Genomic DNA, 27,982 nt, shown 5'->3' on the forward strand with positions numbered 1-27,982 from the left:
GGTGATACATGAGACAAGGAGGAGACTCTTTATAATGGTCCATCACTGAGTTTGACATATTCATATAATTTGCCTTTACTGAGCGGTTTAGGGACAAACAGCTTTGCTCAAGTGCCAAACCCTGGCAGCTTGGCAATGTTTGGAATTAAATTCCCAACATTCTGGTCTGTAATCCACAACTTTAACCGCATTCTCTGAGTGTCCATCTGGGTTTCAACCAAGTTGTTAGATTTCCTCCCACTTCCTAAGAACATGCTGGTAAGTAGATTAGTGACCCAACATGTGAATGAATGATACAGTATAATCTGTAAATCCACCATGACTCTGAACAGGATGAAGTGGTCACTGTAGATGAATGTGAAAATGAAAGTTGTTATTTCCAGTTGAAGTGAGTTATATCCTAATTCCTGTGCTCCTGATTAGCTATTCTAGCTAAGTGGTTAAAATAGTGACCTACTAATTATAAAGAGAGTTCTAGCACTGCCCTTACTTCCTTCGCTGGGTCTTGAACAAGGCTCTTAATCCTAAACTGCTCAGCTGTATAAAGAAAACGTTTTATGAATGCAGGTTGCTCTGGTTAAGTGTGTCTAACATGCATAGTGATCAGTGTAATGCTTCTAAAACTCTGTCAAATGTTTTGACAAATGGACCCAAGCAATTCCCAGAAATTAGATTATCATCTGCTATTGCAATTTGTGGACTATATTGTTTCTCCTGATGAAGCTACAGTATAATAGTATAATCCCACAGTTATACACAACATCAACAACAACAACAACAACAACAACAACAACAACAACAACAACAACAACAACAACAATAATAATAATAATAATAATAATAATAATAATAATAATAATAATAATAATGATCTCTAAACCATGATAAAGCTCTAAAAATATTACTTTCTTGAACAAATAACAACTTCTTTCAATTCATTCCTTATGAATGTGACAGATTATCTCTAGTATATGATGAAACCTGGGATGATAGTTTAGAAAGTTTCAGGCCAAACATTTTAGTATCACTAAGTCAAAAGACATCTTTATATGAAAAGCATTAGTGCAGTGAGGATATTTTTTAATGTTTTGTTTGCTTTTATTATGGTTTCTTTATTATCATCATGGGTTTCAATTCATCAAAAAGTCTCCACAAGTGATTTATTTTATTTTAATAAAAAGATTTTAACTTGCTAGATTTATGTATGTTGACTCATAAGTACATATACTGCAGTTCGAGAGAAAAAAAGAGAAATGAACTCATAGTTTATTCAAGGATTCTTTGGAAGGTTAAGTGTTCTTAGCTTCCCGGACTTTAAAGACAGATTTAATCTAATTTATTTTGTTTTTCTATGAGTCCAGTAAAGAGTAAATGCTAAATAATAAAATAATAGTTTAAATGCTATAAAAGGAGGCAGTATCATTTGCCACAATAAAAAATAAAAGCAGCAAAAGACTAACACAATCTAAAATAATGTTATATCTGATATTTATCCTACAAAGAATCCCTATTATAATCCAACTAGCCTGTACTAGATTCTGTCCATGCTACAAGTACATAAAGCATATGTGCTTTCAGAAGAATTTCACCATCATCAATACATGATCAAAATCATATATATTACTGCCTGATAAATACGTTACATGGGGAAAAATCGATATTTCTATTATATACTCTATCTTTCTGAAAACTACGGGTTTACAGAACTGAGACATGTTTTTAGCTGATTGCATCTTAACCAAATTATGACATTTAAATTTTTTCTGGCTACCACCAAAAATGAAATACTGCATTTTCTGACTGCAATGCAGGTGCAACATTCTGACACTTGGTATCTGATTACAATAAATCAGCTCAATCAATCCGTGCCTGAGAAAATCACGCTTCACCAGGAAGATTCTGAAAAGAGGTTTTTTTTGTTGTTTGCCAGAATACAGCAGTCGGGTTTGCCAAGTCCACCAAACACATGGTAAAAGGCTCCTGCCTACATACTACACAGTACCACACACTCTGTCAAACATCCTGGAGGGAATCAGGAGGCAGTTGTATTGGGGTGTATCTTTTTTTTTAAATGAAACAACAGAAATAAAATGTGTGGCTAATAACGATCACTGGGGGATAGTTTAATGTTCCTCTGGGATGTGATGTGCACAAGGGGAACAGAGGGCAGATGATTAGTGCTGGTGGGAAAGTCAGTGAGTGAGAGCGGGAAGGCTGGGCCCTTTGCCTGCTGCTAAATTAGAGTTTCCACATGCGCTCTGCATTGAGAAGTTGCTGAGGAATTCAGGGCCTGGATTTTATTAGAGTCATTAATGATAGTGCACAAGGCATACTTAATTTTTGCATTTTCTGCTAGCTATAAACTGGATTACTAGTTACAGCTGGATATCACTAAACAGCTCAGCCCATGTATGCTACCACATTCATGGCTTGTTGATTAAATTTTATATAGATGCTTGTGGAACCAAATGCATTGTGGTAGATGAATACTTCAAGCTGAACTTGATAAAGTATTAAATATTACAAATTTTATTTTTAAAGACTATATTGTTGCTGGTTTCTTTTGTTTCATGCAGATTTGGATTGTATGATTCTTATTTGGCATGTAACATAGCGCCATGTCCATATACATTAAAAAGCCAAAATGCATTTCCATGTAAACCTGTAATTTCTTTTTTCCAGCACATCTTGTCAAAAGAAACAGCTTGATAAATAAAAGCAGACTTGTTTGATGAACAAGAAAAGCTTCCTGTGCCATGATTTGTTTTTCCAAGGAAGAGAAACTTAAATTGACAGCTATATAGTTTCGCAAATCATCCAAATCTTTACTAATACTAGTGATAAAAAAACAGGTCTAAAAGTAATTAGCAATTACATAGTTACATTTTACATATTACATTTGCATACACTTTATGGCCAAACATTTGTGGATATCTGACCATCACACCCATATATAGGTCTAACACAAACTGCTCCCACATTACAGAAGTGTATAGAATGTCTTTGTGTTCTGTAGCATTACCATTCCCTGTCACTGAAACTTACTGGCATCAGAGTCTAACCTCACTAACGCTCTTGTGGCTGAATGGTTAAACCCCCACAGCCACGATTCAAAATCTAGTTGAAAGCCTTCCAACAAGACTAGCTTATTATAACAGCAAAGGGAAACTGCATCTTGAATAGGATATTCAACAAGCACATATGATGGTCAGTTGTCCACAAACTTTGGACAAAAGAGATAGTAGTATACATTGTGCTGTGGTCCAGTCTAGGACTTGAAGTCTCTAGACATTTTCTGTATTGACTTGAAGTCTCTAGACATTTTCTGTATTGACTTGGACTTGTCTCAGTGCTGCACATTGGCCTCGCAAAACATTGTCTAGATCTCGACAGGGAGCATGTGTGAATAAATTACATGCTGTCTTTTCTTTTAACATGCACAATGTTTTACAATAAGTAATTTCTTCCTGTAGTAAACGTAGCATAATCATTTGTGTAATGCATGAATGAAGTCAATTATCTGTAATCATGGCTTTTATAATATTTTCAGATAGTTTTAATCTCAGTATCACTTTTATTTGGACTCGATCTTGACTAATCCTGGTCTTTCCAACAGTGGTCGTGTATACAGTCCTAAGCAGAGGACAAAATGAATACGTTTAGGATGTCAATACCACAATCTATATATGGACATCTAAGCTAGGGCTTAAAAATCATTGAAAGATGAATCCCAATTCATTTTCATCCTAAAATTGGCAGGAATGTCTCAGATTTCTCATCACATGTAATTGGAAGGGTGATTAGTTCTGTCACAAAAAAAAAGCTCAGCTGTAGAGGTGATGAGTGCTTCTTACAGTTAAAGTTATAGCCATAGTTTGGATGTGCCCAGTTGTTTAAACTATGTCAGCTTGGCTATAATGATTGTTCTCAGCAGAACATGAGAATTTGTAGCTGCAGACATTCTCAATAGTTGAGAGGCAAGCAGGGCACTATGGTTACTGGCAGATGACTGGAATAAGATTTGACTTCAAGACTGTGAGGCGCTACATGGAAACTGTGTCACTGGCCTAACCCTTATATTCATTAAATGCTTTCCTGCAATCCAATTAGCGTTTACTCGTACAATGTTTTGACCAAAATGCCTTTTTTCCACCTCTGAGATCTCAGCAAATTTCATACCCAATTAAATATTTATGTACGTCAAATGTTTTATTACCAGTTTAAACTATGAAAATAAATCGTTTTTTTTTGTGAATTATTATCATAATATAAAGAAAAAAAAAAAAGAGTTTAACACATTTTCCCACAGCCATTTTGCTAGTTAAAGTCAATTTATGAGTGATACTTCATTGTTAATAACTGTCTCAAACAACACGCTTTACCTCATCTGTCACACACAAGCCATAGCTATAACAGACATTAAGTTTCCACTCAAACAAGATGAATTATTTTTTTGTTACTCTGTCTATTACACATATCATATCAAGCGGTTTGACATAATCTTACAACTCTTAATTCCTGCTTTCATTGTTTATTCTTACGCTTGCCTTGTTGTTACAGTGTTATCTTTGTTAGCCAGATTCTGTGCTTTTTCTTTGAATTTATGAACCTTAATCTTGGCATCTTCTGAATGGACATGTTAACAGAACTGCATTTACCACAAGAGCTTCACAACTCACTATTGACAAACCTTTATGGAAAACATCAGGCATAATTTCCAAACCATGGCAAAGTGCATTTAACTGTATAAGCTAGACAAGGATGCAATGCATCAGTACCCTTAGTCAGTGGTGAATCACACTTAAAATGTCTGTTCTAATCAATTCAGTACATGATGGCAATCTTTTATCCAAGAACAAGGTCATTAGGTGACAAACATGGAAAACATGCATGCACTGCGCTGTTCAAGAAGACCTCCTGCCTTCTCTTTTACCACATAGATGGTGATTTGTATTGTATTTAAACGATTTAGACACAACTTGTCTTTACTCATCAATTTTCAAAAGCTGCTCAAAGCTTGTGCTATAATTCTCTGAGCTATAATGCTAGGGCTCTACAGTAAGACCAGTATGATGAATGTCAGGAGGATTTTTCCCGCTTTTCTACATGAAAGAGTACAGTAGGAATTCTGCATGTCAATCAGAAAAATGTGTAAGGCATTTCATTTTCCATGATAACTGCTTCCTTATTCATACCCAGCATCCTTCATTTTAGCTTTTTACTGCAGCAAGGTAGATGAGATCAAAGCTTTTTTCAGGCAACAAAGTTTTATTGTAGCCCAATTTCTTTTTTTGGATCGCTTTCCATGCATGGAAATGGTCCTGCATCTGTTTCCTACAACGCCTTTTTTACTTGGCTGCTGTGCACACTACCACTTTGACTAAGAATGTCCATAATGGTTAAAAAAAAGTTGTACTCCAATGTGCAATAAATTGGTGGAGACATACTGGGTACGTTTCTGTTCCACAGTCTGTAAGAATCCCCATCCCCTTAATGTAGTGTGAAGAACGTACACACCCTCCGTGACTATATTATATGAGGTTTAAACCTTTTCTTTTTTTGATGGCAGCAGTACAAACTGTTGTACATTTTGGTATCATGTGCTTTTAGAATTAGGCTACGTGTAAAATATGTTTTGAGACTGGTTTTGCCTGGCAAAGGGCACAGTGTCACACATAGACTGTACAAGAGTAATTGTGCTGATCTAATGCTTAGGGGTTCTACTTCTACTTGGGAAGATCCCAGCCTGGCCCTCAGAGAGGCATTATCTAAGGCATGTGTATATATAATATTGCTTAGATCAACAGTATGTCTTTACCCACTGCTGATTTGGAGTCAAAATTATGACTTTTTTACTGATTTGTATGGGATTTTTAATGTGCTCAATCATATACACTATAAGCCAAAGGTATAGATGCAGGCAAATAATTTTTAAAGTTTCCAATACCATTTAACAGTTAAGCATATTTCAAGCAGAACAGAACATTAGACATGTAGTGTAAACATTTTTTTTTTCTTCAGAATATTTCAGTGAAGTTTTTCCTCCATATTATACTCCATATTACTCAACATTATATGGGAAAAGCTAGTATGGACTTTGCTAAAAAAAAGTTCCAAACTCATTCTTCATAATCGTCTGCTTAGGAAAATCAGAAAGATATTATCTGGTGAATAGGCATGCAACAAAAGTTTAAATGAAAAAACTAATTAGCAATAAATGTCTTGTACTCTACTGTTGCAGACGCTTATCAAACACTTTTGTTCAAACTTTAGCCTGATCTACTGAGTAGCAGAAACATATGACAACTTATGAATACCATATGAACGATAAAATTACATACATGTCCTTGTGCAGGCTTACCTTCTCACCAACATCACCTTTTGGCCCCTCTTCTCCCATGTCACCCTATAAGAAAAGGCAAAAAAAAGGATACATGTTCATAAAATACATGAAATTATACTGAAATCATTTAATAAGGTCTGCCATCCAGCCTGCCTAGGTTTTAGAGCATTATCATTATTGTACGGCAGTAGGGACAGCATTTAGTCCCAGATGTTAGATGAAAAGCTCATTTTTGAGTCACAGTGCCAAACTACTGGCAGAATATTTTAATCCTTATTGTTCAGTCTAAATGACTGGCATTTATTTAATAGGCAGATGGCACAGCCATATGCTTGGTCAGATGGTTTAGGCATTTCTTAATGAAAGGTTCATTTTTTTCTCTTTTATCATAACTTCAAATCATATACTTACTTTGGATACTGACAGATTTATTAAACAGGTAATGATTATAGGTGAAGAGGTTGGTGTATATGTGCAAAATAAACTAAATATATGAATATTTGTCTGCTATGTCTTTGTTTAAGCACTTACTTAATAGCAGAAAGGGGAGGGAGAGAGAGAGAGAGAGAGAGAGAGAGAGAGAGAGAGAGAGAGAGAGAGAGAGAGAAAGAGGAGAGAGAGAGAGAAACAGACAGACAGACAGACAGACGCTGGGCATATTCATACTGAAAGAGCCATTCTGCTGCTTATAACTAATTTTACAGCACATTAGCTGATTTATAGAATCCATTTCTACCTTTTGTCTTCTCAAGCAGTATCCGCTGAAAGTGAAGTCATTAAACTGATGCCAAAGCTATAGATTTTTGCTTCTTCAGCATCAACAAGGTGTAAACAAAAACTGAATTCAGAAACAATATAATTGGCTGTTTGTGACAATAAAGGGTAATGTTTAATTCTCAATGCGCTAAATGAGCTCAATTTTTTGAATATCATTTCTATAGTATATGCTCATTATTCATAGTTTTCTTTATTATTCTTAAATTTCATCATTCTTAGCCCTCATTACAGCATTGGAAATGAACTCTTAAAGCAGGAGAGGGCCATGCACAATCTGACAACAAACTACATACTAAAAATTTATCTTGAGAAACTTCAACATTTTGTACCAGATCCACATCTTCCGTCCACACTTATAACAAACCGCTGTATATTACAATCTACATTTAATGGTATTTGTTAATTAAAGTATTGAACAAGCCAGAAGAAAATATTAACATGTCATTTGCTGTTCAAAATTGTTTTGAGAATTTATCTTGCATAATGAATGAATATAATAACATGGCTTTACCTTTTCACCTTGGTCTCCTTTGTCACCCTAGTTGAAAAGAAAATCACACATATTAAGAGTTCAAAGGTCAGACAGTGCGAGAGCAAGAACAATTAAAGCACATTGCCTGTTTACATTATATCTGTGATTAAGTTCAAATTCAATTTAGAAATAAAGCTCATGTTACAGCTGTTCCTTCCACAGATGACCTCAGGAGTAACTGATGACCAATTCCCCAGGCATTATGCCTCACGTTAAAATAAACACTCATGCAGATACAGAGGGTAAGATATAATGCACAGAGGCAAGACAGAGAGGAATATTTGAAATGAGATGTAGTATGGACACAATCCATATTGAAATCACGTAGAGTGGAACATTTTGGAATAATGCCTGATCATTTTCATTATTCCTGCAATTTCTTGCATTTATAATCATAATGGTTTGAAAATCACAGATTTATTTTGTCAGATGATTTTTCAAATGAACATCAACACATTTCTGGTGGTTTCATGTTTAAAATAGGAAATCTGAGATATGAAATGGATCCTGTGATTGGAAATAAATTACACACATTATGTGCCACAAACCTTGGCACCAGGGATTCCATCTAATCCGGTCATACCCAAATCCCCCTACAAACAACAAAACACACAATATGACCCACTGAATCCCTCCAAACAGAGAACCATGATCTGTTACACCTGAAGAATATGAGGAGTGTATATAAAATGATTGAGTTTGCATTGGCATGACTTTTTTGTATGGCATATAGGTTTTATTTCATGTGTTCATGGGCTGTAGAAGTATATATATATTATATTTATCTATAGTACTATTTTTTTTTTTTACATACCACTAGTCTTAAACATCCTTAACAGTCTTGGACTGTATGAGTTTTGTAGTTCATTTTGCTTAGAAATATATGCTCTTTATCAGAAAACATTTAAACTAATGCTAACATCTAATCCTATCAAAAATGAATCTTTAGACAAAAGGGTATAGTAATGCTAGTGGAGATTTTTCTTCACACGATTTCTTCAAAATGATTGGCTTAAAACAAATCTCTACAGCATGATGATTCATTGGTGGAACTAATTTACTTTATAATGAAACTTTACAGCACCCGAAATGCATTTCATGAGGCTTGGCACCCAACAGACCGAATACAGGCACGGAATTTGCAAGTTTGCAATGTTTCCAAGTGACTCCTGTCAGAAAATGACCTTTCTCTGTTTCTTATGCACACCCAAACTACTTTTCTTTTCATATCTATTTAAATGCTGCTTAATATTACTGCACTAGTGTGTCTGTCAGATGTTCTCTGTCATTTTCATTTACTTACTTTACCAATGCCATATGCACATGATTATATTTTTGTATTTATGAGAGAAAATCTTGATTATACTACTATCAATACAGTAGTTCTATTTTAAAGGAGTGAATAAATCTCAGCATGGAAGGAAAAGTGAGGAGCTAGCTTTAGAACTAGGCTGCATACTAGAAGCAAAGAAAACCCAAGAAGGGAACTACTGAAACAACACCATGAACACTCCTGTTTTAATAAGGATTATGAGTTGTTTTTATTCCTGAATGAGCTTTGAAAGCTCACGATCAGCTTTATCAACACAGTGTTGAGTTACACCATGATACCGAGCTGTTACTTAATCTGGGTTAATCAGAGAGTAAAGCTTAGTCTACTAGTTTCCTCCAACACTGAATGAGTTTGACAGAACATTCTTTCAACCTCTACTTCATGCCCTTCTCCAGCAAGTTCTAAACTTCTTCTGCTTCCACAGCCTTCTGATTAATGACTGTCATTTCTTTGACTTGCTCACAAAGTTTTACCACTTTTCTGAATTTTGCCAGCTTTGTGAATTATAAGACAGGTTTATAGTCTGTTGTCGTTTCATGTATATGATCCTTTTTTTTTTCTTTTTTTTTCCCAATTGCTCCTATTGTTATTGCTTTCTTTTTGTCCTTGAATTCGTTCCTCTTTTTGTTCTCTGGATTTCTGACTTTTTGCAGCATGTTTTGGATTATGTGTTTGAACCATGTTTTGAAACATTACCTCTGGATTGTGTTTGGACATTGTTCACCGATAAATTTATCTTCCTTTCCATTCAACCATTGAACTGGCATTACAGAAAACCTCACCACAAATGGATGGGGAAGAAAATTCGGATCTACTGCATCTGCCATGGTGCAAAACAAATGACTGCACAAAACATAACAAAAATTAAGCCACCTATAGTCTATTCTGGAGTACTTTGGCAACACTGATCAACAACTTCAGCTCTCTTGACATAAAGAACACCTATGGAAAATGGGCTATAAGCGGTATGGGCACAAAGTAGACTACTCATACCTCATAATGATCAATTTTACCCTTCTTGAAGCAATTTTTAACCCCTCAGGAGGTAGTTAACTTGTTCAGGGAGTACATACTAAGGTAAGAGTTTCCCTAAATACTCTCTGCACATAGAGTGAGTCAGTTCATATTACCATTTTCTGTACAGGTCTCAACGGTGTGGTACAAATACAGATTGCCAAAACAGATGACAAATTCTCCTTAAGCACATGCACCAAAACAGGCATATATCTGGATTATATCTTGAAGGTTGGAGACTCATCTCTCATCTCTTTCTGCTAATAGTAAATTAGTATTTATCCCTCTGAGGTACATGAGCCTTTACAATAATTTGACAAAAAACATTTAGGACATCTAAACAAGCATTTATGTCTATTTTGTAGAGAGTGGGAGTCTCCCCTGACGTAACCAGGTTCTGAAAACATACAGTACACATCCCCTTGGATTACATTCACTGTGACTACTTATCACAATTATCGCATGACCACTTGATATACAGTACTAGTCTCAAAGGGATTTAACAAAATGGTCACCATAGTGCCATGGAAACAGTCGCTCTTTTCCCATTTGCATCACCCACAGCCCAGAATCCCCAAACGTGAGTTGTGAATGTTATATTTGCTCTTGTAAACAAGATTTAGGTTAATGGACCACTGTCATTGTAAGGTATATATGCTGTGTATAGTATATAAGCTGTATTATATCAAACAGGGTGATACACTTCCACTGCATCTGGAACGATGGAAACCTATACCTCTACACTGATTACCATGGTCTAATGCTGTTGCGGTTAAATTTGCGGTTAAATATTACTCTCTTCTCCAACCACTTCTCCCGCCCAGAAGCCTTACAGAAGTTAACAAATGCAAGCATTTTCTGTAAGTTAGATGTGGCTTTCCACTCGTATGTGAAGAGAATGAGTGGAAAATGATTTTTCCAACCACTTCTGGCTATAATGAATATTTAGTTACGCCATATGGCTTTGTTTATGCTCTTTCTGTGTTTCAAAGAGTTTTAAACAGGGAGATTATTTGGATAAGACCTATGCTCCTCTATCCTGCAGCAACCAACTGTTAAGGTGAACCTGCATATCACAAACTGAGCAAACAGTAAACACTGCAAACAACAGCAAACCTACTCTATAAACATTATTATATATACCCTAATGCCTCATGTACTTTCCCAGACACATAATTAAAATGATCACAGTTTTCAGACCACATGGCCCAATGTGTCTATAAATCTAACTGTTCTCACCGTGGGAACACTTCCAAACCAAAGGTCACGTAAACATTTTCCGTATTTTCTAAATTCCTAAAAATATTAGAAGTAGCAGACCATGGTCCAGAATCTATCTCTTAGATGTGGAAAGCATTTATTTATTTATTTATTTGTTTGTTTATTTGTTTGTTTGTTTGTTTGTTTAATCTAAAGACACCCCAAACAAACGTTCATGACCCAATCGTGTACATAGTTCCTGCCTCTCTGTAGAGTTCATTCACAACAATCATTTCTAGTGTGTGTAGGCTCCAATCTGTCTTTACTAACTGGGCTTCAGCTGGACCATTGGTAGTAATGATCTGATATTTTGGATTCAGATGCTAAAATTACATAATTGAAGTTAAGTGACATACCTTCAATCCATCAATACCCGGAACTCCAGGTGACCCAGTGGAACCCTATAAATAAAAAATACATCTGATTAAATTTATACTGTTAAAATAATGTTGGTTGGATTATTTTTTATTAACTAAAATAGTCAAGCCATCTAGGTTCATATCTGATTAATAAATACTAATGCACCACTAAGGCACCACTAGATAAGCTGTCAGGCAAGAGCAGTAAATGTAAAGTTAAGTGCAAATTTCCTCTTTTGCTAGATTTAACAGTGCTAGCCACAAAAACTTGACTTGATTCTCATATTGACTATTACACACATATTGAGTGTGTTTGTTATGCTTGCCAGAACAAATATCGTTGTGTACTGAGGCACCTGGCATAGAAATCTGACAAGAAACAGAACTCTGCTATGGATTCTGCTGCTCTTAAGTTCCTAGAAGTGGCTTGTAGATATTAAACAAATGGTATATAACATGTATATAGCTTTGTATATTACCGATAGCGATTACTGTTCTGTTGATACAGTATTCCTCAATGTAGCTATAGAATCTCCTGTGCAAGATTTAAGATTCTTTACATTCACACTTTTTAAAGAAGTCTTATTTTCTAATACAGTATATTCTCTTTTCTTTATCATCTGTAAGTTTAGGCCATAGTTTTTTTCAATCAACTATATCCACACTTGTAACAGTTAAGGCAGTATTTACCTCTAGTATAAACCTACACATAAAGCTGGAAAATATGCTGAAGACAACCTGGTGAGGAGCCTACAAGATATCTGCCTTTCAGAGTAAAATGAATGCATCTTTGTATGTCAAGTTAAATCAACTTTGCATGCAGTGATGCAGTACCCAGTTTCCATGATTTATGACTTAATGGAATAAAAACAGCAGTAAGGCCTGAAAAGTATTACTTAAACGGTACCTTGAGTCCTGGAGGGCCCTCTGGACCCTGAAAAAAAGAAAAAGACAGAAAAAGGAGTATGAAATAATATTACTTCCTGTGCCAGCACAGTCCTAAGAGATTATTTGCCCTACCCAAGCGAGGCTTATACGTAATTAAAGCAAGCTACTAAAGCTCAAACTAACCAAAGGCATATATCATTTTGTGCTTTTTATATTGTTTGTTGGTTCTATTTCCTATTGTATTTTTGAAAATCAGATTTTTTCCTTTGGTTTAGAACAATGGAGTTTTGCATGTCAGTGTGCCTTTTTGTTTATGTTTGGTGTTCACGTGTCTGCCCCACCCTTGTCTTTTTCTCCCCGCCTCTGCACACCTGTCCCTATGTTTCTTGATTATTATTAGTATTTAGTTAAGCCGCGTTGCCTTGTGCAGTGCGGAATCCTACGGTCTTCATGTCTGGTATTGACTTCGTTCTGTTTCGTGTTTTTTGTTAATAAATCCTCGTTTATTTTAGCTATCCTGCAGTCAGGTCCGTTTTTTAGCTCGCGTCACCTGACAAAATGGCTTCTTTGGGTTCCAGACAGGCTGAATGAATATCCCATGGGTGATTAGCATGATAGGTGATTTTAGTGATTTTAAACACTATTAAATGCCTAAGAAAAGCAAAATGATAAAATGCATTTGAAAGTGGTTCTGGTGTGGTGTTCTGTGTATGATACATATAGTAATTTGCACTAGTTTATGTGGTCTGATACTACATTTAGGTGTTTTGGACTAATTAATACCATTACAATTATTTTATCTAAGTATTGCTTTGAGCATTGTTTTGCGATGCTGATGATGCCATGTTTATTCTATGCCAAATGCCTGCCTACTCAGGTGCAAATGCCATTAGAATGGAGTGCTCAAGACTGTTTGGCTCTGTGGAGGGAAATGGAGTCATACTCTTGCTTCTGACTAGCCATGACCCTACAGTCAGCATAGGACACTGCACTTCATCACTTCATGAGTTGGTTCCAGGAGATCTCTCTGATCCTGCTCCTGTAGACCAGCAGAAGGCTAGTTTATGGCACACAATAAGAACACCGTTATCTCATTGACAGATCTGTGCTTGTGCAGGCAAACTGAAAGTTGGCCCAGTGTTTAACCTCTGTGATGAATCAGGGCGTGTATTGAGAACAAGTTCAAGCCATATTGGATGTATCAAATTCAGAACTCCCTCTGTTCCCCTCAGTGACGAATTTCATAGTAAATATCATTTTAGTAGTCCAAGCTAAGATATTGTCCATATGTCTGCAGACAATATCTGTGGTCTATCGCGTCAGACATTACATCTTGCCTACCCAATTTTCCAAACTAAACAGAACTAAACCAAAGCTTTGTCTTCAGCCCTGAGGAGTTTAGTCAGTACTAAAAGAAAGCAAATAATAGGCTATTAGGCATCAATTCAAATGATAAATTATTCTTTTCCTGTTCTCACTTTTTTGTCCTGTCTCTGCTTGGCAATTTAACAAAATGAGAATACTTCCCCAGTAATAAGCACTAGACACTAAAAGCCACTAACAAACCTCTTTTTACTGTCTGTAATACAGACTAATCCAGCAAAAACAAATCCTGCTTTAGTCTGATTCAAATGTATTTGAGTACTTGATCACAAACAGATTCACTTCTGAAAAAGAAACAGCCATATTGTTCACAAAGAAACCTTAGTGCCTGTTAACTATATTATGCCATATTTGTACAGATGCATCACATACACTATGTATTGTACATTGTACATATACCTATGAAATCCAGTGATTTGGACTTAACCATACATTTTCATAGGTATATGTACAATGTACAATACCAATGTACATACACCTGTATGTTTACACATTTGTACAATTATACAATTAGCCAATAATGTGGCATCAGAAAAATGCTTATACCAGTAGGCAGATACCAGTTAATCTTTAGTTAATTAGTTAAATTTCAGTTAATCTTTAGCAGTTAAGCTCTAGTTAATCTTTTCATCAAATATTACATTATAATAATAATTATAACAATAATATAAAAATATGGCTTTGATTGTGTCTTGGTTGTTGATGCCTAACAGGTTGGTTTGAGTATTCAGGTTGCTGGGTATCTCACACACATTGTCTTGTTATTTTTCTTTGCTGCCCAGTTTGTTTACTTATATTTCTCTTCTTGACTGACAGCAGTGGATTCCAATATGGGCTTTTGTGCCCAAAGAGTCTCAAGGTTCAACAGGTTGTGTCTTATGAGATGTATCTTTGCTCACCATACTTGCTCACCAAGTTCTTCTTGTGAGCTTGAACTAGTCTGACACTCATCTGACCTCTCTCATCACAGAACTAATGCTCACTTGATGTTTTTTTTTCACACCATTCTGTGTACACATCAGCTGTGTCTGAATTATTATCACTTAAATTACATTTTCCCCCATGTTGATGTTATGATGTTGTGTGTATGTGTGTGTGTGTGTGTGTGTGTGTGTGTGTGTGTGTGTGTGTGTGTGTGTGTGTGTGTGTGTGTGTGTGTCTTCGTTTCCTGCAGCATTGTTTACTACCACTACCACAATAACTTGATTGTAAAATTACTTGATTGTTTGCAATATAGGATATTGTTCAATGCTGAAAGAGTTTATAAACTGTCATAAAGATACAGAAGCCAAAATACTGAGGAAACTTAAGATTCTTCTGAGTTCTATTTCTGGTGCGAGATGCACAGTACTGTGTGCTAGTCTACATTTTATATAAGTTAGTCTCATCTTTGTTTTCTTATTACATTAAATACTTTAGTCATAGTAAATCATCATACATCCATGACCCACTATACAGTAATGATTGTTCTTTCTCCTCATCTCCTATTTTAAACCAACTGCCCACATTTATATCTCACTTGATGCCCTTAGTATTTGTCAGTGGATACTTGGTCCAAACTGACATATGTTATGAAATTATTTTGAGGAAACTTTCAAAATTAATTATTCAGTTGCTGTTAACCAGAACAGCCTGATCCTTATAACAAGCTCCATGCCTGAAAAAAAAATAAATAAATTTTTTTTTCAATGGCACCATGAGACACTGCCTTCCCAACTTAAACTGCTTCCAATAACATTTTGCCGTACTTTAGGATATTGCAAGTGTGATGCAATCCTTAAGTAATTATTTTCAGCAAAATATTATTAAGTTTGGTTTTACTGTGTTAGAGTCACATAGTTTTGGCTACCATAAAGCAAGTTGGCCAAACCAATATGATCTGAGGATATTAGCTATTAAATAGCATTTCCAATTAATTGAATTTACTAGACCTGCATTATGTGTTGGCCTCTGAATAGAAAATTGTGTAGTTTGAATCACCTGGGTGTGGGGCTTACTTATTACTGATTTCAGTATAAAGCTATGTGCTTGTCTTACTGACATCAGTGAGAGAACATTAATATAATTATACCTCGTAAACATATTGGCTAATTTCCAAACCCTAGTCATGTCACGCCATCTTAAACCTGCAGAGGGTGAATGCCATCAAACACTCCTCCAAGACACATGAAGCCAACCATCTTTTCAAACTGCTGCTCTTGCTCCATCATGAGGTAGTGTAACACACTTACATTGAAGCACAGTCTGCTTCATTGAATTCTGCACGCATCCATTATGGCAAATTATGTTCTCACAATCAAATTGTGCCACTTGGAAGCCCAACATATTATTCTACAGAGTCAGGAATTGGTGTGAGATTCACTAGAAACTGGTGAATACAGTTGGGATTTTTAAGGGTTGTTATTTACAATACAATTGGCTTCATACAGTACATATGTTAGTTTTCAGTTTCATTTTCATAGATTTCAAAAAGTTTATTTTCATAGATTTTCAAAAAGATTTCAAATCTGCCAATAACATTGTTAAATAAAAGTGTCAAAACAAATAAATAAGTGTAAATGCATTATTTGACTCCAGAAATCTGTTTTTTAAACTTTGCAGTCATTAATTAATGCTTCTTTTCATAGCACTCCTTATTTGAGTGTTATGTCAAATTATAGGTGTTTAAGAATGTAATAAGAGGTATTAATGTATTTGACATTTAGTATTAGTAACAAAAGTAATTTTTCTCATTTAATGCACTTATATCACTCAGTATGAAAGATCATCTGGAAAAGCTGCTTACCATAGGGCCCAGCTCTCCTGGAGTTCCTGCATCACCCTGTGAAAGAATAAACAAACAAACAATTCTAATCTTTCATTTTAACAGGGATTAATGTTTTATAATTCAGAATATCATAGTTGATAAAGTACTAATATAAGGAAAAATATTGACATGATAAAGCAGTAATTTTACTGTAAAAGCTACATTAAATGTTAATCTATGTAGTATAAAGTGTAAAACTTAAACTCTAAATACAGAATATGGCCAAAAATCACACCCATATGTGCTTTTGAATACCTCATTCCAGATACAGTCCACTCTTTGCTGTTCTAATTAACGCCACTCTTCTTGGAAGATTTTTCTTTAGATTTTGGACTATGGCTGTTAGGATTTGTCAATTTAGTCATAAGTGCATTAGTGAGATGAGGCACCGATTTTGGTCAAGGAGGCTTGAGATGTTCAGTGGGGTTGAGGTCAGAGCTCTGTGCAGAACACTTTACTTCTTCCACTTCAATCTTGACAAACCATGTCTTCGTGAATGTCGTTTTCTTCACAGAAGCACTGTCATGGTGGAACAGGTTTGGACCTCTTAATTCCACAAATAGAAATTGTAATGCTGCGCTGTATAAAGACATCCTTTACATTTGTGTGCTTCCGACTTTCTGGCAACTTCTTGAGGATGAACCACATGTGGGTTTGATGCAATCTAAAAATCAGGTGTCTGCAATCTGTTATAATCTGTCTATTGTTTTGCTAGGTTTGTGAAAACATTGTTTGATGTAATGCATCGTCCTTAATAAAATAACCCTTCAAAACACACCAGTATACAATTTATCATACCTTTTGATATGCATTTTTGAATTCATTCATTTCTTTTTTTTTGTACAAACTCTCTGTCTCAAACTTTCTGGCCTTTTGTATCATTTCCTGAAGTGAGTAACTGGAAAGACTGAGAACAATATAATGATCTTGTCTGGAGTGAAGCAACATTTAATATTTTACATGCTTGCCACAAATCAGTGAAAAATAACACATCAGTTTGAGGCCCATGGAATGTTATATAATGGCATATAATTGATATATTTTCTTTTTTTCTTCTCTCCTTTTTATCTTTTTCAGAACCTACATAAATTAACACACTGTCCCACTGACAGAATTACACACATGGAAAGAGTTATGTTTAGTTGAACGCAAAAGTAATATCTATCAATTGCTGGGGTACAGACAGATTCTTGGAAGTAGGAACATCTTTGAGATTTGGATTTGTGCATGTTGTGGGTTATAATGTGTTTGTTGCACCCTGCCTCAAGGTACATTTTCTAGCAAGACTCTATAAAGCAGGAAGCACTCACTGGTAGCCCAGGAGCTCCCCTGGGGCCATCCTTCCCTGTGTCTCCTGGGGGTCCTCTGGGACCAGGAGGACCCGGTGGTCCAGGAGGTCCTGGAGGGCCTGCTTGACCCTGATCACCCTAAAGAACAAATAATGCACCATAATATTTGATGAAGTCAGATGAAGTTAGAGCGTGAGATCGCATTGAGTAGAAATAAAGATAATATCCAGTGAATTAATAAAAAAGGCAATGAAAATAGCTATCATGAAGAGGGATTATGAATCATAGAGTAGTTTAAATCAAATAAGTAGACTATAAGACAGCAGACCTGATTTTAGCCTTCTATTTTAATCCACTGATTTAAGGTTGCGGTGGCCAGTCTTGCTTTGAAAATTCTTTTTGGAATTTTAATATATAATTGCTTTCAAAGATTTCCAGATTTCCACTTAGCCTGCAAGATACTTGTGTTTAATTACAGAGCACTGGAAAGATCTTCTTTATTATTCTTGTACACAGTGTATTAAATTGTATGCACTATAGAGTTTAACATGGCCACAAAAGGAAATGGCCTTAAATCATAACGGATGCACACGATTTACATCAATCATGTGCTGCATTTATTATTTTGATTCTGTAATTATTAAAATCGTGTCCGTGTTTTGGTTAATCCGTGCTTTCCCTTAGATGTTGTGCCTAGAGTTTAGCTGTATGAATAATTCAGACTACATTACGGACAGAAAGTCAGTAATTGTAGTACATTTTTCACTCGGATGTGTTACGGATATACAAATAGCACTTACTGCCTATGACATTACTGTGAGCAAGAGGACTCTAATGACAATATTAAGGGTGCATGTACTTTACTGTCACCAAATTAATGTCAATGATAGAGATAATGCTCCAGAAAAGCTACCAGAGAGCCACCAGTGGGTACAGTATGTTACCCTTACAGAAGAGCACAAATTAAGCAAAATGGGGCACAACTTTATTAAATCTAGTGCTCAATATTCTGTGCCTTGATTTCGTATTTCATTGCCATGTTGAACTAAATCATGTTCATGAAATAAAATACATTTTGTGGCCTCTCTAGGGCTCTGTATTTTAATTTATTAAAACAGTTGCTCTTTATTAAGTGGAACATTTTGTGTTTCATGGTAGACTACCTACTTATCATGGTCTGATAGTTCTTCTGGGACAAATGTTTTTTATTTTTATTGACCTCATATACAATAAATCTTTAAAGTTCTCTTTAGAGTTCTTTCAACTATTAAATGGAATTGAAATTACTTATTGCAATAGTAATGGTTTTATTTGTTGATATTTTTAAGCAAATCAGAAATAAATGAGTAGGCAGCAGCTATAAAGTTCTACTATACTCTTAGAATGATTTTTTTTTTTTACTGCATATGATTGTTGGCCTGCCAGAACCAGAAGAATGGTGGTGAAGGGAAAAAACAGTGGACTACTGAGAGAGAAGTGTGAGGTCAAGCGCTACCTTAATGAGTCGACGTTTAATGAGTTGCTGATCAGCAGAAAGAAAGCCATGATTGATCTTAGGGAAGACCATCTGAGCAGGAGTGAGAGATCAAGAGGTCGGAGGTGGGAGAGGTTGAAGAAGAGATAGTTTGATGAAGTCCCAGAAGAAGGAGAAAGTAGAAGAAATAAAAAAGCATAAAAATAGATTAGATCAAGTGGTCGAGACAGAAGACCAAGTTCAGCGCCTTCATGCATGAGGAGAAATCCATACTTTTCTGCAATGGTGGTTTCTGAAGTCCATATTTGAAGACTATATTTGTCCCCAGAGGTTTCATTTACTACCTCAGTGGTGCTGGGACACCCACTTAGAGTTTATCAACCTCGAGAAAAATATCAATTTCTTCTCACTGAATGCACTGTCATCACAGAAATGCTTAGTGCTAAGCCAGACCCCAGGAGCTGCACACAGTGAAGTGATGGTTCTCGTTTCTCATCATTTAAAAAAATGATTTACAACATTTACAAGCATAAAAAGTACATTGGCAGGAGAGATCTGTGGTAAAAAAACATGGGCATTCACTCACATGGTTACTCTCCTGACCATATCTTGGTTAGTAAGTCTGACTCTTGTGTATTATTGCTTGCAAGATTACATTTTTTCCCCCATTGTCCTAAAGTCCATCGTGAAAGTCCTGAATCTGGCTCCATACAGCAGTGGTTCTCAACGTTATTCTGGGTTATTACATATTTGAATCAGTTATACAGGAAACATCTTGGTCTTAACTAGTCATAGCTTTCAAAATTAACCCTTCTTGTTGTTTTTGGACAGCATTTTTTGATTAACAGTACAGAACAGAAGAGTATATATTAATAGCTTATTAAACAAAAATATATTAAGCTTGAGAACCACTGCCATATAGTATGCAGAAAGGAGCTTCTTCTTTCATTGGGGCTGCTAGCAGATGAAATAGCCATTGATTGGACTTGATTGATCAAATCAGGGTTTTTTTGTTAACTGGTCTCAGGTGACAAACAGCACAAGGACCAGTTTATTATTGTGTGTGAGCTGTGGAGTCTGGCTGAGCAGCTACGCAGCCCAGACAAACCTTTACAGTCAGGATTTGATTGCTGTGCAATGCAGCCATGGAGGGTACACCAGGTAGTCCCTGGGGACAAAATGGCATAACAAAAACAACAACCACACAGCATGATAACATGGATGTAGCACTGCATCAAATTCAACGGTAGCAGACAAAATATATTGCCCATATAACTGGCAGAGGTGCATCTTAACTAGAATATCTACTTAAATGAATAAGATCAGTTTAATAATAATAAGTGCCAGACTTTCCATGCCTGGTACATGACTCTGTATCTGCCCATCTGTTTTGTTTGCCAATTCTTTTATAATGGTTTAAATGTTTATTTAGAATGAAATGATTTTCCAGGAAAAATGTGACCATATATATGTTATGTCTATATTTATATATTTATACTGTATTAAAGTCTGCTCTGTCATCTAAAACCTAAAAGTCTGGTATATGTATACTAAAAAAATCCAGCAATTAGTTAAACAGTGATTTTAAATGGTTGTCATAAAAACATGGGGGAAATACCATGTTTATGGGATATTCCATCGTACCATGTTTGGGAAGTAATTGAAATGGCATAGGTCATTTTTAAAAAGTACAGCTCAGGAAGCAGCTGTCTACTGTTTCAGTGCATAAGTGAAGAAGATACACTTTCAAATAAAATGATAATAAATCTACTGTAACTAAAGAGACATTACTGCAAAATGAGTTACTAACAACCACAGACATCCTGAGCATACACCCGGAAGCAAACTATGAGAGATCCTCTGACAAAAATACTGTCTAGGTCTTGAGTTATGTAGAGTTCCTCTAAACCTGGAGTGTTGCCTTCACTTCATTCTGTTAGTTTTACAGTAAGCTTGATCAATTTGCCTGGAGTCAGTGGGACTTTGCACTGATCCCACTACATTTTATAAGAAGGCTGTGGCTAATATAAGCTGGGTTTATGTACCATTAGTTTGGCCGCAGGGTTGCACCGTCAACCTCACTGTAACTGTCCCTGTGTTACAATAATGCCCTTAGCAGTGGGAAGAAAAATGTCTGACATGACTTAACCAAAGAAAAGTTTGGTTTTCACTTTTCTCCATCAGGTTTCTCCATAGGCAAGGAAAATAGCTTTATAGTGTCTAATCAGATTACTTTCAAATTTAGTATGGAGCTTTATATACAGTAGTCCTCACAATTCCACTTTATTGAACAATTAATGTGGTGGATAAAGGTTCTTATTGATTAGCAAATAGTTTGGATTTTTACTGACAGCAAGTGTTACTATGAATGTCACGACTTTTTCCGGACTCAAAACTAAACAAAGGCAATGATAACTATGAATTGCCCTTTAAATAATAATATATAATATAATATCTGGACTAACTTACATTTATTTGACATTTTTTTCTATTTTGTTTGACTAAGACAGTTCAATTTAATTTTTTTTTATTCTAAAATATCCAACTTTTAATGACAGTGTTTATGCCCAGTTTAACATCATTCGTTACATGCAGATTTAAGCTGTTCTTTGTGCATTTATGTTGTGTGCAGCAGCCAGTGCTAGAGTTAATGTCCTTTCTACTTATCTTCATCTTATTTTTTGTCCTCCTTTGCACAGTGAGACAAAAGCTTAGTTGCCATAAAATGATTATCTATATTTGACTGCAGATGGTTTCAATAAATTTATGAAAAAAATGAAGTGTATTGATTGAATCCTGAAGGTGGCTTGATATACTTGGCTTGTCGTTTATTTTACAAACCTCATCAGCCTGATTTTAAATCAGTTTATTTTTAAAGACATCTTGGCTTCTGAATCATAGCATGCAAAACTCTTTGTCCTGGAATAGCTTTTCAGATCTTTAAAATTGAATAATTCTTCTGACATTTGTGGAGAGATTGCATACTGGATAAGTCCCAAGATCTTAACTCTATGGCAGTAAAGCAGCTCATCTTGAGTTTTACATCTGCAGGACTGTGCAGAGCATAGCTACCAGGACTGGACTTCCCTTTCTAGCTCTTAAAGAAAAGCCTAAGTAAATTTGTCTTGACTGTGAAAGTTCTAGAGGGAACTGTATGAATTAAACACATTTTGCCAATGACAAGTAACAGTAAGTATTGATAGAATTCTCTACTTATGTTCAGTAGAGTTCAGGATTGAAGCCCATTTTTCCCCATGAAAAAAAAAAATTAAAATTAAACTAAAAATTAAATAAATGAAATTCCACAGTCAAGATGATGTCTTTCTTGTAATTATACGACTCAGCAGAATAATAATAATAATAATAATAATAATAATAATAATAATAATAATAATAATAATTATTATTATTATTATTATTATTATTATTATTATTATTATTATTATTATTATTATCTCATAATAATGAGGGACTCAGAGAAATAGCCTACATAGTTTTTTGGCTGTGTGTTTCATCAGACACAGTAATTTAGATATTTAGTGCCCATGTCATATATATCTTGGATAAGTTAGATAAGTTTGTGAAATCCAAACCACTTACATTATCGAAATACTTCAGTAATGTCATTATAATTAAAAACTAACCGACACAGAGCACGACTTACCAAAAACGTCTGTCAGTGCAGTAACTCATGAGAAGTGTTTTTTTTTGTGGTTAGAGTATAAATCTAAGTGATACACAGTAAACCACAATCAGGACATTGGTATGGGCTTGTTTTTATGCAACTCAGGGACATATGGGACAGTGTCATAGGTGAGGAAAATGTTTTTTTATTGAACTGATGGTTATGTTCTTTTGCCACAAGTTAACCTCAACATGCACCCACATGTGGGGCAAATTAATTAGAGACACTTTTAATCCCTGGATCCCTTCTGGTGTCTGTCCAAGACAATGATAAATTTAAAGAAAAGGCAGTAAGGATCAGAGAGCAGGAGAAGATCAGACACTAATGCAATAGTAATGCAATAAAGACAGATAGACTTAATAAGTCAGTCACAGATAGATGAATCCCTGCAAGCAGATATTGGAATGAGATATCTGAGTGATTTATTCAATAATTTGCCAGCTGTGGCAAAGCGTGGACTTCATAATCTTTCTCTAAGAGGTGTGAATTTATCAAAATGTCAAACAACTGGAATGGAAATAATTATATTCTTCCAATGAGATCTCAGTCTTCAGTGATTATATGTCATTTTGAAGAAGAAAATCTTCAGCTATATCAAATTACAATAAACTCTGACACATTTGTTTTCGTTCCAGTCGCTCTTCCTCTGCAGAGGGCACTCAGACCCGCAGAAGCAATCAGAGGGCATTGACCTTTCTTAATGGCAACCTCAGGTGTTTATAGTTCAACTCTCCTGTGTCTGCTTGACTTATTCTAGGGTAGCTTTGTTATGCTTGGAAAGCTTAAGTATGAACTGTCCACAAAAAACACATGCATCTGAAGCATTCCGTGCATTTAATATCCCAGACATAACACAGATTTATCAACACACCAAAAAATTAAATAAAATAAGCGCATGCTATAGAAGACCACATACCCGCGGTCCCTGGTCTCCTTGATCTCCCTGTAAATGAAAAGAAAAGCAAAGGGAGAATGCACGTTGGTAACATCATATGTTCAAATGGACAGAGAGACTGCAAGAGGAGTACCACCAAGTCATAATGCAAAATACACTGATGAGGAAAGCTAATACCTCAAGAATTCTTTGCGGCTGAGGGGAAAATCACTTATGATAACAGAGAGTGATGTCGACAGGGGTTTGAAAGCAAGGCTGAGGTGAAGTGTGAGTTGAAAAGGGAAAGGGTGTATGTGAGGGGGGGTGATGTGTGTCCTAATTTGTCTTACTGTGGTTGAACACATGAAAAACCACCTCGTTTAGGGTACTGGCTTCTTCTCAAACCAGAGCTTCTAAAAGGTTTATATGTATATCAGAGAGCATAAGAGACTGCTACTAAATACTGAGTGATGTTAACGACTCAGCCTGCATCATATTAATACAGATGTTAAGATAAACATCACAATGAACACATTTTATTAATAGACTTTCGAGGTATAGAGGTTAGAAAGACTAACCAGGAAACATAATGTAACAGCTGGTTTCTAACATACTCATTTATTGTTACACATATGTTGAGATGAGATGAGAATGAGGATGGATTCCCTTTAGCAATTACAGTAACCAGTGTGCAAGATATTAGTCTCATTATATAATTTCACTCAGTTTTTCACACTTGCTTAATGTAATACAGATATACAGTACAATACTAATGTCTGTACCATGCCTACAGCAAACAGCTTTACACTAAGCACCAGTACAAGCGTACAAGGCTAGAGCAATCTGTGTTTGAGGACGTTTAGAGTGTGATTATATAAATATTCAAGTACAGTTTATACTTTTTATATGGGTATATCTGCTATATTCTGAGTTCTTTAAAATTAAAACTTTACATTGATTTCATGGGAATGGACTTTTGCCCACTTTTCTTATATACAACCTAAACATAGCCCTGAATTTCCTTAACATCAACAGTTTTACAAAATACTTTGGTGGTACACATTTAATTTGGGTCAGATATGTACTTTATGATAACGTGATGTATTCTTCTGTATTTTTGGCTTGGCTTGTCAGTCTTGCGGTTTACAAATTGGGGTTGAGTAACAAACCAACAAAGAATAGTGAAGTAGAAGCTAAAAAACTATTGAATTTTCCTATTCAAGAACAACAGAAGGTGCAAGTTTTAAGGGTTCTTTCCCCCTGAAAGATTCGAAGTTTTCTTCAAAAAAGAATTGGTCTTTTCTGGTTACTCGATAATGCAGTTTTTAGTTGTATTCATTTAATTTACAGTAATTGTGTTAACATATGTGGTAACAAGATCTATAATGGATTTTCTACATCATCAGTTGTAACTAGAAATGATTACCATGTATGAATCGTTTGAAAATGTCTGTGGTATAAGATGAATAAAACTTGAGCTGCAACGAACTAACCCATAGTTATTTTCCTATAACAGCATGACCCACTGTTTTTTTCCTTATTATCACTCCTTTTTCCCTCAGCTTCACACAACCAGCTTGTTCTCCACATCACATAATTGGCTACTGTTATTCTGACTCACTTGGACTGCCAGCTATAGCTTCACCCAGTTTTTTAAAAAAAATGCCAGCTTAAAACTACTGTATGCTGTATGACTTGGTGCAGCCATTTTAAATTTGAATCTTGAACAACTGAACAAAATCAACAAGTTCAATTGGTGCAACTGGCTGCAAAGACGTATATCATCATGGACAGCAGCTATTTTTAATTACATTAATAAAAATAATGGGGCCCAGCAGTGACAGCTTGGTGGACCTGGGATTCAAACACACAATCTCTATTCAGTAGACCAACTTTTAATCAGTAGACATTAACCACTAAGCTACCACATAGTTTACCCAAGCACTGTATGAAGAAACCCAATCTCATGTATGAAACCACCATTACCAATTTCTAATTGGTGTACAGTGTACAAGCTTTATCTTATGCAGTGTGACTAAATGAACGAGAGTATAATTTTTCATAGGTTATCCACATGACTTACAAAAAGCAACTGTATGTGCTGCTCCATCCTATGCAATGTTATTGAACTGGAAAAGCTACACAGAGTGGTTTGTATTGGACTTTAGGGGTTTGTGGTCAACAGATTTCAACAAACATTAAATAGCAGTGACTGGGCTGAGAAAAGGGCTTTTTTAATTTACCAGCTGTCCATTATCCACTTTTTAGAGACAAATCCTTAAACCAATTTCCCCATTGTGCTGCATGTCCAATTTATTAGGTACATTTATTCATCTTCTCATGCTGCTTCTCAAGTGGATTCACAAAAAAGAATCATGATGGAAATGCAGTTCAAACTTTCAACCTTCTCATCTTTGCCTCAGCAATACACAGCTCTATTAAAGGCCTCTTGCTTTTGTGGAAAAGTTGTCGGAGCCAGCTATTAAAGGATTTGTAGTTCTCTTCACCATATCACCAAAAGATGCAAGAATATTAACAGCCCATGGAGTGAGAGCTGAGGAAACCTCACATATCTGAAGGCTTTTATTCTTTCCACATTTTAGCTTCATTGGTCCGCATCAATCACATAGTCCATATCCTAAAGAGTGTGTAATATCTTAAGTTTGATGCTTTTTCCTGGTGTTTTTTTAGTGTTTTATAGAGGATGCTTGGTGAAGTGCTAAGTGAAATGTTAAAATGAATGTATCCAGGGCCTTGTGTTAAAGCAATAATGCAGTGGGCTAAATATTTCTGAATGCTAGATGTCTAAATCAAACAATTTCATAATGCCATTTAAACAAATAAACTAAATCAAAAATAAGGTAAAGGCATAATACAAGAAGTGATGAGAATAGAAGTGTAAATGCTAATAAAATGATAATTACCTTCTCACCTTTCGGACCTGGTGGACCCTGTTGGGGTTTGAGAGAAAATGTTAGGGTTTGCAAACTCATTCTCACTAGCTCTGCACAACATTTACACACAAATCTGCATCAACGAATTAGCTCATAATCAGCTTTTCCCATCAAAGATTTGGGTGCAGCTGGTAGCATTGCTGTCTCACAGCTTCAAGGTTCCTGGTTCAATCCTGAGCTTGGTTACACTCTGAGTGGAGATCTAAATGTTTACGTGCCATGTGGTTTTCATCTAAGTCCTTTGTTTTTTTCCACCACAACCCTCACATGGACAAAGCAGTTACTGAAGATGATAAACTAGAGGTTTTGCCTCCTTTTGTCCCCCATTTTTTGTACTACCAGTACAAATCATTTACTAACATGATTGTTTTGTATAGCTCAATCACTTTCAGTATTAAGAAGCTCAATGACACAGTCATGTGACCTGTCATTCTGGAAAAAAAAATAGCTCCTGTTCTCATTCATTTCTCTCATCCATCACAGGAAACTATCATTTTATTCGTACTTATTCATAACAGCTAAAAGGCCTCCTATACTTGTAAGAGCTCCCAATGAAAGTTATCTCATATAATTTTGTTTATGATTTAATAACCCTGGACCCCTGGAACTTATTTGAACTGGATTTAATTTAGACATCTGAAGTGTCTGTGCTGTTCTGAATAGTGAATTGCTTTACTGGTTCTGAATTTTGTCGCTGAGGTGGAAATGAATCATTTCTTTCTTTTGCTCTATTCTGTGGTGAGAATAGCTGTAAAGAGGAAGCCTCTAAAATGCAAACACATGTGGCTGTGTGCTGTTGTGTTCAGACTAAAAGGCTTGACGCAGAGGAAGTGATGGCATAGCCAGACACCTGCTATCCTGAGCAGTAGCTTTCCTTCCTTCAGGGTTTTTCTGAGTTTCTGATCTGTGTGATGACAGCCCAGACCTTACAGAAATATCTACTAACTATCCTGTTTTTTATTAAAAGAGTAGGAAATTGTTCAGTTTAATGGGGTCAATAACCATATTAAA

General features: G+C 35.6%; 1 protein-coding gene across 8 annotated transcripts in view; it reads right to left on the reverse strand.

Moving 5' to 3' along the window:
• LOC113657475 (collagen alpha-1(XXV) chain) overlaps window positions 1-27,982 on the reverse strand; it is a 140,605-nt gene that overhangs the window by 22,090 nt on the left and 90,533 nt on the right. For 5 of the 8 annotated variants that reach the window (XM_047801053.1, XM_047801047.1, XM_047801051.1 and 2 more), the window contains exons 5-14: window positions 26,942-26,968; window positions 24,060-24,086; window positions 19,480-19,551; window positions 18,006-18,122; window positions 16,675-16,710; window positions 12,526-12,552; window positions 11,616-11,660; window positions 8,201-8,245; window positions 7,632-7,658; window positions 6,362-6,406 (exon numbers count right to left, since the gene is read on the reverse strand). In XM_047801053.1, the coding sequence (XP_047657009.1) occupies window positions 6,362-6,406; window positions 7,632-7,658; window positions 8,201-8,245; window positions 11,616-11,660; window positions 12,526-12,552; window positions 16,675-16,710; window positions 18,006-18,122; window positions 19,480-19,551; window positions 24,060-24,086; window positions 26,942-26,968 (468 nt within the window). Of the gene's footprint in view, window positions 1-6,361; window positions 6,407-7,631; window positions 7,659-8,200; window positions 8,246-11,615; window positions 11,661-12,525; window positions 12,553-16,674; window positions 16,711-18,005; window positions 18,123-19,479; window positions 19,552-20,566; window positions 20,627-24,059; window positions 24,087-26,941; window positions 26,969-27,982 lie in introns of all 8 variants that reach the window. The other 3 variants (XM_047801054.1, XM_047801055.1, XM_047801050.1) reach the window with 2 other exon arrangements.

The sequence above is a fragment of the Tachysurus fulvidraco genome, chromosome 1 (genome assembly GCF_022655615.1).
Source record: "Tachysurus fulvidraco isolate hzauxx_2018 chromosome 1, HZAU_PFXX_2.0, whole genome shotgun sequence".
In the NCBI taxonomy this organism is placed as follows: domain Eukaryota; kingdom Metazoa; phylum Chordata; class Actinopteri; order Siluriformes; family Bagridae; genus Tachysurus; species Tachysurus fulvidraco.